Here is a 12,500-nt window from a genome sequence, read left to right on the forward strand (position 1 = left end):
TTGATTTTTTCTTTTTAATCATTTCTCAAGGTAAAAGAAGAAATAAATTTCTGGTACTTATTCTAGGCACATCAAGCAAAATTAAAGGAATAGAGAAGGCCTAGGACCCTGCTGTGACCTATTGCATTTACACATGTATCTTTCGGTTTCCCACAGCTCTTCTACAGGGATCAAAGACTTCCTACTCAGTATGGTACTTTGCTCTTCCAAAGGGAAAACAGGAGGGAACATATCAGCATTTCAACCGACTAGAAAAGGCAGCTGGGAGATAGATCAGAATGATCTCATTTGGGCTTTTATTTTTTTTTTTTTTAAGCTAATTTGGTAATCAAATACTCAAAACAGACGGGTCCCTTTCTATCATGAATATGTGCAGAAATAAAAGTATAAGTGAAATACCCCTTAAGGATCTCACACAAGAAGAAATAAATCCTTGTAGCATCTTGCCCTGTAACCAAGACGAAAGGCCACAAAATATTCTGGTGAATACTGCTAATGAGCTGATGGAATTTTAATAATTTTTCATCCACTATGCTCTAAAAAATATAAATATGGCAGTTATGTAGCTGAGGATATTCTATAGCCTATCATGAGTAACTAGTTTTATTAACACTCTATATTATTAAAACACTTTATATTAACACTGTATTCTTAAAATACACAATTTTTAGCTTGCTACTTTTTTAGCAAAAAAAGGATCTGCTTACATAGCACTGAAATTAATCATAATTTGCCACTGCTTTCATCCAAATTAAGACTGTCTCTGATCCTAAAAAAAAGGCTTGACTAATTACTCTTTATACACACACTTTCCAAATTTGTGTACTATCTGAAGACATAAGTCTGAAAAAAATAAAAAAAAAAGCACAACATGCTCTTAAATTCCAGAAGAGTAAAATGGCAATTTGATTACACACAACCTTGGTCCCTAAATATTTCTTTCAGATGCACAGCTTGAGCAATCTTAAGCAAATATGTTATAAAAGAATGATTATTTTCAGTAAGTGAGATTTGCAGAGAAAATAGACACTTCTAAATTTTTTTTTTTCATCAAAATATCAAATTAATGAAACTAGATAATAAAAGTGAAGAGGGACACCGCCACTGCCGGTACAACCAATCTTATGTTATGTATTAAGGTATTTTATGTTTATTCAGAATGTCATAGAAAGGCTTTTGGAAGTCCATTTGGTTTTAGTTAAACTAAAGCATTACAGCACTTCTTCTCTAGGTATAAGAATTATTAATATATAACACTACCAAAAAATATGATGTAATTACATGCATCAGATAATTCAAGCTAAAAAAAGTTAAGCATGTTAATTGAGAATCTGAATTTTTGTTTTGAATGATATTRCTTTAAGAAGAGTTCCTTTGTTTTAATCAAATTAAGTTTTAAACTTATGTACTGTAATAAAATAKTTAAGAAAGCAATTGTCATAACAAGCCTGCAAAATTATTATGCAAAATAATTGGTTACTAATTACTAAATTAGTAGATACTAAAAATTACTAAAGCTCAGAAGGACTAGTTTTTATTGAGGAACAATTTTAAGGATTCTTTATGTACAATCAGAAATCTTCTCACTGAGCCAACTCAAAAATGTTTGTACCACAAAGCTTTGCTGCAGACTTAACCTGTTATTGCAGGAAATTCATACACTGAACAGGGGAAATTTTAGGGATAGATAACCGTTTCTTATATGCATCTACCATGTGAAACTATTACGACCCAAAAATAAAAGATTATTTTGACAACACAGTATTGTCTTCTTGGACACTTGTTCTTTACATACAAAGTCCCTTTCTGACGACCTGCAAGAGCCACTCAAATATTTAGCTGACCATAATATACGTATAAAGTATATGTCTTAAGAACACTTTTGCTGTGCTAAGCATCGTGAATGCTGTATATTGCATCATTTAGTCTTTTCCTTTGCTGTTGCTCCCCTGGATTTCTGAGAGGCATCCCTTCCACAAAGACAACAAAGCAAATAAAATTATCGAAGAAAGACACCTACTTGACTGCATGGTTCTGGCTGAGATTTCTGCTGTAGAAGCACCCAGGCCTTGTGGAGAACGGGCAGCTAGGCGGAATAAGTACAAGCTGTTTGGCTTCAGTCCTTGTAGGCGATAAGATGTAGTAGGCTCAGTGGAAACACGTTGCTAAAGGTTAATTAATAAGAGAATCAGATGTCTTGATTAATATTCTTGATTCTGAATTCTTTAAGTTTCCTATAGAAGAAATGCTTTACAGGCTGTTGACAGACCCATTGACAAGAATCTAAGGTTTAAATTCAAGAAAATGAACCATAACAGAACAATAATAAACTCCCAAAGTAATACATTAATTATGACAAATAGCCTTTAAAAAACAATTTTTTGAACTAGACAGCTTAACAGRTGAAACTTACAGGCAGAAATATTGCTTGAGTCTTTGAAAATGTAATAGCTGTGTACAGAGCATACAAGACTTTTCAGACATTAACACATGAACATGAAGAAAAAAAAAATATATATATATATATAGTTACCTCTGATGGCAGTGAAATACAGGACTTTATGATGTGAGTAATCTTGGTAATCTTGGGTAGGTTTAGCCTATAGTTAAATTTGTGTTCCAAATCTTAAGTAGCAAGTTATTCCAGAGTGTAAGGCATCAGTAAGTGTCTATCTCCTTTTTGAAGGTGAAATACAGATCTTTTCTGTATTTCAGAGAAGAATCCCACAGACATGGTTTCTGACTGTGCCTATGCCTACCTATACGTGTGAAGCTGTCATAAACTCAGCTTCATTTGAAGTATTAGCAATAATAACACAGGACTGCAATAGAGCACTGACACTCCTCTGCTGCCACTACCAGTTTCCATTTTTGTCAGAGTTGCTTGATAATGGCTTTTTTGTTGTTGTTTTTTTAATTATCTCTGCTCCCAGGTATTCATGGAGGAACTATCTTTGAGAGGAAGGACCATTACCATCTGAACCATCTGCACGCAACTTTTACAGATGACTTTTTGCAAACAATTACCAAAGCTAAATTTGCCAAAATAAGCAAAGTTTCTACCAGCTAGTGGCCACATACCGGCTAGTGTTTACACTTTCCAAGTCTACCATTAGGCTGGCTGCTCCATTTAACAAACAGCTTAATATCAAGTTACTCATACTAAAGAAATCAGTTCTAAGCCATCGCAGCATTTAAAGCTTATCTCATTTAAGAATTTAGAGTAATTTAAAAGATGTACATCATTTACCTCTTCCCCGTGCTCCCCATCTTTGTAAACCAGTTCATAGCTGGAAATAGTATCAGAGCGTGGAGGTGTCCAAGAAAGTAATATACTTGTTTCAGACTCAGGTTCTGCTTTAAAATTCAATGGCTGGCCAGGCACTAAGAAAAGAGTTGAACAGTATTGCCCATTGTTTATTTGTGTAGTAGAACACATATTTTCAAACTTATTAGACTATTATCCATATATTTCAGTTCATAACAGTTTTATTGAACATATTGAATGTAAATAGCAAATAGTTTAAATGGACTAAGAATTAAATTACCCTCAACTCTGAGAAAATTTATTTTTAATTTATACATTACAAACTACTAAGGATTTCAAATAAATCTTTCAAACTGCAAATAATGCACATATAATGGGAAAGTAATTGAACAAAAATCTGGAGAAGAATATCAGAAAGTTTAACTACCATATGAAATAGAAAATGCCTTTGAATATACAGGTACATGTCGGAAATGAAAGTTTTAAAAAAGATGGAATGAAACAATAACAGAGAAAAGCATTAAAACCATTATATGTATTTCCAAATTCAGAAAGAGTTTGCTCAGTTTATAAGTAATTCAGGTACTATATACAAAAGTATCTCTTCAGTAACATTTGCATCTAGTGCCATGTTTCTGTATTTTTGCTGACAGATATGCTTATCAATATAGCTGACTTTCTAGTAACCTTTTCTAATTGCAATTACTGAAAATGGAACTTCGACTCTGGCAGTCAAGGAAAATCTCTGTTGTTAAGTCTTGTGTAATGAGGTCACAGAGATTATCTAGACTAAATGCTACCCTCATTTACTTCTGCAAATCTACTGCAAATAATGAAGTTGACTGGGAAATGACAAGAAAATAAATCCTGCCATTGGAATGTATAGAATCATTTTGGCACCCAAGTACTAAAACATTAGTTTCAGTTAATAGTGTTGCTGAAATATATGAAACATTCCTCCATAGCACTTTTAGCTTTTCAAAAATAAAATGAACTATGTCTGCCTTTTTTCCATAAAAATAATGTAATATGATTCTTAGCACACACTGAGAACAGGTGTCCTAAGTAGAGATGTGAAAATAATGATTGTTTCACAGTTACTATCTAAGTACTCTTCTTTTGTAAACTAACAGATTCAAAAACAACAGGAAGAAGAAAGCAAAAGTAATACATTTTTGTAATTTGTCTCTTCCCCAGATTATTATGTTCTATAGAGTGTCACTTTGAGTATTTCAGTAGTATTGTGTATGCTGGCAGAGATTTGATATATAACATTTGAACATACAGATAACCTGTCAACACAAGGTATACACTCACTCCTTGGGAAACCTGCCAAGTCCCTACTATTCACTTGTATATTTCAGAACCAGGAAAAAATAGAAAAAGAAAGATATAGGAGAAATAATGCTTATTTCTGAGGAAATGTCTGCAGGACAATAAGGAATCAAAGTGTCTGTCTTAACAGAAGAAAAAAGAGTAATTGAATATTTTTTCTGAATGATAACCTGATGTAATAAGAGATTGCTTCATGAGTTCTGCAAAATCTCAAAATGAAAAAGATGGAAATAAAAAGCACAGTGAGCAATTACAGCAAATATCAACATAATTAATTCTAATGGAAATACATTTGATCTCATCTTTTTAAAATGAAATGGTTTTAAATTAACAGGGAGACATAAAGATAACTCARATAATCTCCTAACTTTGAAACTGATTCTAAAATACTACTAGGCCAAACTTTCATTCCACAAGTCCATAGCACACAACTATATAAATGGATTTATAAGGTGAGCATTACAGCTTTTTAGATGAGCTGCTTTAGAACTCTCCTGAAAAACAAAGAAATTGAGGTTTATAATAGTAGTAGATTTGCCTCAAATTGTACATAGCTTAAAGTAGATTTAGAGTTATACTGCAATGTTCTCTAAGATTAACAATAAAATGTGGAGCCCAGTGGGCTATTTGGAAGTATTCTATTGCCAAAGGTTTGTTCAACTTCATTGGTGTCTAATGTAACTCAAGAGGGTACTTGAGGCTGTAGGATTTTATTTGCTTCATCTGATGATGTAATATGGTAATACCAAATTTTTGAAAAAATACTTTGCTTCAATGAGTATGGAGAAGCAAGGGAAACATATTTCAGACACGAAGCTGAGCAAAAAGCTGTCATTGCAACACCACTTAGCCAGGAATCTAGATAACACTTGCAAAACCTTCCCCTTCTTTTGGGGTTTTGTCAAAATAGGAAAGGAAAAGCAACAGCTTCTGTCAATTATGCAAGCTCCACAGAGAAAGAAAAACATCACATAGGAAATGGCAGCTCAAATGGCTGATGATGGATCAAAAAGAGGTCTCATAAATTTGATAAAACCAGCACAGGTGTCTTAACAAAGCCCTGAGCTGTAAGAGGTTCTCATGCATCATAAAGCCTGCACACGGCTTTCCTTCCTCAGGTTCAAAACACTGTAGTGTATGTTACTGCCTTATGTGAGACAACACTACCTGTGATCAGGTGGAGGGTCAGGCAGCAAGCCTGTCAGGTCGGATGTGACACCAAATGGTGGGATAAAACAGAGGACCCCACTGAGACAGGCCAGAGATGGATSGAGATGCCCCTCTGTCCTCAGAGGGTGGCCAGCCCTGATGTCCACCCAGAGGGTGGCCACCTCTGGAACAATCTGATTTGCTTGCACAGCTGAGCCTGCTTTGGACTCTGGTATGGAAACCTTATAAGGTCCCTGTCAGCCTCAGTGGTGCTGTGTAGATCATAATGTATGCCATCCATACATATATCTATAGATATGTGAATTATAGAAGCTATGGCCAGTTAACCCTTCATTCATAACCAATTAACAGGAGAGCAGATAGAGATTACACATCATAGTTGTCTGCTATTCACTATTATTTTTAAAAAGTCAAATCAATAAATAATTGTACTTTTCCAAATAAGGTTTGCTGTGAATATTATCTTGCAGTAGAGCCTAGTCTCCCTGAGTATCCTACACCTATAGTTGAAAAAAAATATAAGCGTAGGCGTGTAAATCCAACAGAGAGGATGGGGAAGACAGAAAACCAAACCATGAAGTCACAAACCTGATGAAAGATTCTCATTTTTCCTCACACACACAAAAAAAWATCTAGGGAAGCTGGAAAACCCAGGCAAGTGCGCTTAATAATCTTACTGAAGCATTAAATAAGTTGTAATTTATTTTTAATTTTAGTGACATATATGATCAACTCAGAATGGAATCCTTTTGCATGAACTATCTTTAGAGACAATATTTCACTATTATCTTTTTTGCTTTAAGATTGGTGTGCTCTGTAAACATACATTAAAATCCATAGCTTCACCATGCAGCAAGTATCCTTTTTCTTATTTCATGCTTATAAACAAAGCATAGCTTATGCAGTACACACAATAATTCATGATTACTGAGGGACAGAATAGAGTCCGGAATTATTCTTTTCAAACCTATACGCTAAATTCTACACATCTGCTTGCCTAGTCCTTCACATTCACTGCTGCACAACTAGAAACAAATGCAGAAAGCTATATGATTGCTGGACTTCATCATATATAAATAGCTCTATGTTCATCTCTGGTTCACACAGCAAAATGGGATCATAAAATAGACTGCGGGTCATGTCTCTCTCGCTCTGAGAAGAACAAGGTTTTGACAGAAAAAAACGCTTGCAATTGAAAGACTGAATGTGCTGCAAATCTTGATTTTGTAAAAAGATATTCATACTTCTTGAAATATCAAATTCAGATAGAATACAATGAAAAATAAGCTTGGATAATGCACTGATTATTTGGGCATGCTCCTCTCCCTGTGACTTCTTGCTACAGAAATAACCTATTCAGAAGAGTCAGGAGATTCTTGAGGCTTACAGGTCTGCAGTATCAAACCAGGAATGATAAGACTGAAAAACAATAACTACACTATAGTGCAAGTGTCAAAAAACACAGCACATTTTGTCAAAAATAACCTGAAATCCATCTTTCTCTTCCCTTCCCTTCCCTTCCCTTCCCTTCCCTTCCCTTCCCTTCCCTTCCCTTCCCTTCCCTTCCCTTCCCTTCCGTTCCTTGCCCTGCCGTTCCTTTTTCCCTCTGCCTCTGCCTCTCCTCTCCCTCTCCCTTTTCCTTTCCTCTCCCCTCCACTCCTTCTCTTCCCTTCCCTCTTTTCCTCTCCAATATGTGTCAATGTATGTAATATGTAATATATGTCATTATGTGTCAATATGTAAGAGAACTTACAGAAGAATATAAAAGTGTTGACCTGTCTCAAAGGCGAAGTCAGTACTTCTTGTCTGAATGATTAGCAGACATAATGAAGAGAAGAAGAATAATCCTGCAGAGTACTTGAGTCATATGACTCACCACTTCTACACTATAATAATGGAGTTCTTTTGAATTTATTACAAGTTGACTCCTTCCACATTCAAGTTCATGGTCAGAAGTTATCTGTGATACACATTTCCAACACTCATCAGCATATTTTCCAGACCAGAATTCAGTGTACTTATTAATTCAATGCCTGCAGACAGATACATTTTGTGTATGTCACCTCTTTTTTTCTTTTTTTTTTCTTCTTTTAACTAATTACTCACTGCATCAAAAAGGAGTAGAACGCAAATGCTAAAAAAAAGAAACAAAAAAACCCTCTAAGACTACGAAGACTGTGAAAGACAAGACTAAGAAGATGTGAAAACGAGCAAGAAAAAAAAAGATATGGGGATAGGTTGCAGGAGGAGAACACAAGCTGTAGGAAAAGCATCTTGTCACAAAAAAATGAGTAAATAGAAGACTTTTATCCACACACATACACACACACACAAACACATTTAGCATGAAGAAGCATGAAGGGGAAAAAGCAGTGAGTTAGAAAGCTTTCAATGTAAAAATCATATTTAAAAAAGCAATCTGCTAACTAAAAGAAAAATGTATATAACAAAGAGAATCCCATAGTTATAGGCTCTTTTGGATTCAGACCAGAAATAATAGAGAAAATACACAGTCTAGGGCACGCGTGAGGTTATCAACACTGTTCTCATCATGCCATTTAAGTAAAATAAACACAGGAGCTGACTGATTAATGCAAGTTGTCTTGCTTTGAATGCAGTGGGCTATCAAAAACTGAAGGGGAACACTGCCACTCCAAAGACATCCTCCTCCAGGCTTATTCCCAAACCTGCCCTGTGCCTAATCGGTGCCAGCTGCATTTCTCACACTCTCCTCCCCAGAGGTCTAAATTCATGAAATGCTCGGCTATAGGACAAACTTCACCATGGACTTTCAGGTATGAGGTTTCCCTGCTCATGATTTCACGAAACGTGTAGAAACATTGGGCTAAATAGAGCTATAAAACACAGCCTCTATCCTATTGCTACTCATTCTCCTCCTCCGACTTTCTCATCTTCTTTTACAGAACTCCTAGACCACTAATTCATTTCCTTTAAGCTAAGGCTCTGTTGACATGTTCTGCAATATTTCTCCCTTTGCATTCATCTAAGAGACAGTCAGACACTTGACCTTCCCATTACTGTCCTTTTTCATTCTTTCAAAGGCTTAGGTTTTTATACCAAAATAGAATAAAATAACATAATAACCCTCTGCTGCCAGTCCTCAACCAGTCCTTGGCTTTAAGTTAACAGTATGTTTTATACTGTAATTTTTTGGCTAAATATGCATATATTAACAGATATATGCAAGTATTTTCTGGAATTCTCTCTCTTTTTTCTCTCTCTCCAATAATATAATTCCCAAAAGAGCTTGGCATATTTTTGACTCTCGCTATTTCTGCCTAATCTGGGAAACTCAGAATAGGTATTCTCTAAAATATTAGAATAGCTATACTTTACACATTGAAATAAAAAAAAAATTTATTATTATTTCAAATAAACCCCAAACTGACTAAAGCTCAAGGATTTTCTGACATATAAAGTATGTTGCTTAGAGAGTATGTGTAACGATCACATTAAGCAAAGAAAGGAAATGTGAGAGAATGCTTAAAAAGTGTCCTCAGCAGCTGAATAAAGACAGAACAACAGAGCATTTGTTTTTCAGTAGCCAGGTAAAAGAGCAAGGACTATTACAGTAAAGCTTTGATACACCTTTATTCCAAAATCTGATGTTTGTGTGTCATTTCTCCTCAATAACACATAGTGCCGGGCTTTGCCTAGCAGGATCAGCTTCTTTGGCACAGAACACAAAGCCACTCTGAAGCATAGAGTGAGTAACTGCAGCTTTGCTTTTCCAAAGAGCTCAGCGCTCTAGCTAGTTTGGGTGGCTGCATTTCTTGAAATGTCTTTTTATGGTTGAAAACTACTGCTGAAAACAGCAGAGCAAAAGGACACGGCTTTCACTTAAAGTGCTTAAACAAAATACTTGGGATTGTATTGTGGACATAAATTTGTATTTTTTAAATGTTTGGGTTTTTTTGAAAAATGCCTACTTGCCCCCCAAATTACATATTTCTTTTGAAGTGTCAAAGTTGCAAAGTGGAACACAGACAAAGAACTCACTGAATGGTGGTCTTGGAAGATTTTTGAACACAATTCAGAAAGAAAAGAGTCCAACTAGTCTGTGACAAAGGTTACAAAGGCCAAAATTAAAATATGGTGTACATTTGCATGTGCATATATACACACATACACATATATGCATGTAGGCACTACCTCAAGGAGCTCTTTAAAAATTAATTCAGTAACTGCTAATTTGAGACACTGTGAAAGGCAACCTTCAGACCTTTGTGTAATACAACACTAAAAAATCCAGGACAACACAGTTGATTTTCTGTTATTCATTAAATGCATGCTAGTATCAACTTTGAATCAACCAATCTGCATGCAGAAGTAAAAGCTGGATCCAGTATAACCACATTCAGCTATACTTTAGCAACGCACATTTTTTTTTTTTTAATTGAGAGGCTATAATTCTACAACAGGAACAGTCTAGTATTGACTGCAAGTACCATTAGGCAATGTTGTTAGGCATCACTGACCTACAGTAATGCTTCATACACCTTTCTTTAAGTCACTAGACAAAGGGCTAAGGACTTTATTCCTTACTGGTGCTATAAAACATTTCCTGCAGTATAGCTCACCTACAATTTCTGGCTTTTGATTTCCTAAAAATACTCTGCAATGTATTTCACTATGCTTGCTAGCATTTGCTAATAAAATTAATTCATGGACCTAAAGGTCCTGTACAGAAACAAAGCAGCCTACATGCAAATGTAAAACAAAGAAATGGTGAACTTGTTTTCTGACCAGAATTGTTGCATATTCTTAGTGGAGGAAACTAGAATTTGATCAATAAATCAAAATTGTACAAAATTCCTGGTCTGAATGCACACAATATCTCCATGCTATCATGTTTTCTGTGTATTGATAATTATGTCAACATGCATGCAGGGCACAAATATTTTTATTTCCAAAACACAGTTTACTAAAATAATAACCCACAATCTAAACAAAAAAACAGCACAGTAGAATAATTTCAATGAAACCTGTGAAAAACTATTTAATAAACATTGCAGGTGCACAGCAGCACAGCCAAGCAGTAGGCACAGCATTTGGGCATCTCAAAGATGACAGTCTCCAAGAGAACACAATAATATTAATGCAGTTAAAGTTCTTGAGACTGATAAAAAATTGAAAGAGTGGAAAATTAAATGTGTGTGGAGGGATAAGGTCCTCTTGTCAATGAAAACCTATACTGTGTAATCAAGAAAAGGTGATCTGCAAAAGCAGCCTCAGGAAATTGGGGTTATCCTTGACAGGAATTATTTGTAAACTGCAAACTCAAACATAGTATTTCTGCATGTATTTAGGTGTTTTTTTCTCAAGTTCTGTACACTGCTTGCTTACCTCCTGTTTGAGTGATGACTTGAATATCACTAGAAAGTGGTCCATCCCCAACAGAAGTAAAGGCAAGAACCTTCACGGAGTATGTTTTCTGTGGCACTAGGTTCCCAATAGTGGTAATGTGGCTGTCGGCCACATTGTGCTTGGTCCAACTGTTGACATGTTGTGTGGGATCCATGGTGTAATAAACGCGGTAACCTTGTATTTGTCCGTTAGGCTCCTCGGGTTCTTCCCACTGCACCAGAATGGTGGTAGAGCTCAGCATACGGGCTTGCACATTACGTGGTGCACTTGAAGGTGCTTGCTCGGAGGTCCTGGTCGACACAGGCTCACTGGGAGGACCTCGCCCAATGTTATTGACAGCAACTACCCGGAATTCATACTCTGAATACGGGCTTAGGCCAGCCACGCTGTAGCGCGTTGTGGCCACTCCATCAATTTCTTTATATGGCTCCTCAGAGTTTTTGGGTTTGTGTTGGATTATGTAGTAAGAGACTGGCTCAGGGTTTCCAGAATCCCAAGTCAAGGTTATACTAGTTGCTGTGCTTTCTGTCACCACAGGAGTTCCAGGAGGTTTGGGTAAGGCTAAAGACAAACATCAAAAAATACAATCAGGACTACGTAATACCAATTATTACATATTGAGACTAAAAAAAAGAAAAAAAAAAGTGTGGAAAAGAAACATTAATTTATTTCCTTAGAATTTAAGTCTTTCCTAGCAAATTTCTGGCAATTGTGATTTATTCCAGAAGCCTAGAAAAATTACAAGTCCTACAATAAAATGCTTTGTTACAAAGTCATGATACTGACTTTCACACAAGGTCTCTAGAGCATACACAGAAAAATAATCTTACAGAGAGACAGTGCAGCATCACAATGTGATTCCTGGATGTGTCTGGAACACTTGTTTTCCAGTCACTTAGTGTATATTGCACTTGGACTCCCACCAGCTCCAAAAATCAAATTACTGGTTTTCAGAGTCTTGATGTTGACCAATATGTGAAGTTATTTGATCTTTCATTTATTTAAAATAAAAGCTGAAAACTAAACATAGGTGAATGATGGAATGCTAAAATTAATTTATTGATTAGCACTCTCTGAATGTTTTTTTCCTGCATATGCCAATGATGGTCAGAATGATTACTCTCTTGATTTAAGATGTAAAGAAGCACATAGTCTCTTTCACTGCAATATATCTACTCAGAATATGGATAACGAATGAAAGATTGAAGCAAATCTGAATCTATGTACTCAGCATATACCTTTGACAGTTATCTGTGCTATTGCTTCTATAACACCAAGGGTAGACATAGCAACACAAGTATAGTTTGCAGACTGTCTGACATCATTGAGCTCTAGGACG

At 35.7% G+C, this 12,500-nt stretch overlaps 1 protein-coding gene across 1 annotated transcript in view; it reads right to left on the reverse strand.

Annotated features, from left to right (window-relative positions):
• The window catches only part of PTPRD (protein tyrosine phosphatase, receptor type D), a 132,940-nt gene that overhangs the window by 112,829 nt on the left and 7,611 nt on the right, over positions 1-12,500 (reverse strand). Inside the window, exons 3-6 of the mRNA XM_026052735.1 lie at positions 12,400-12,500; positions 11,141-11,722; positions 3,251-3,384; positions 2,021-2,165 (exon numbers count right to left, since the gene is read on the reverse strand). The exon at positions 12,400-12,500 is cut by the window's right edge and continues 169 nt beyond it. Of these exons, the coding sequence (XP_025908520.1) occupies positions 2,021-2,165; positions 3,251-3,384; positions 11,141-11,722; positions 12,400-12,500 (962 nt within the window). The remainder of the gene's footprint in view (positions 1-2,020; positions 2,166-3,250; positions 3,385-11,140; positions 11,723-12,399) is intronic.

This window comes from Nothoprocta perdicaria, unplaced genomic scaffold (assembly GCF_003342845.1).
Source record: "Nothoprocta perdicaria isolate Ctin4 unplaced genomic scaffold, notPer1 scaffold_90, whole genome shotgun sequence".
In the NCBI taxonomy this organism is placed as follows: domain Eukaryota; kingdom Metazoa; phylum Chordata; class Aves; order Tinamiformes; family Tinamidae; genus Nothoprocta; species Nothoprocta perdicaria.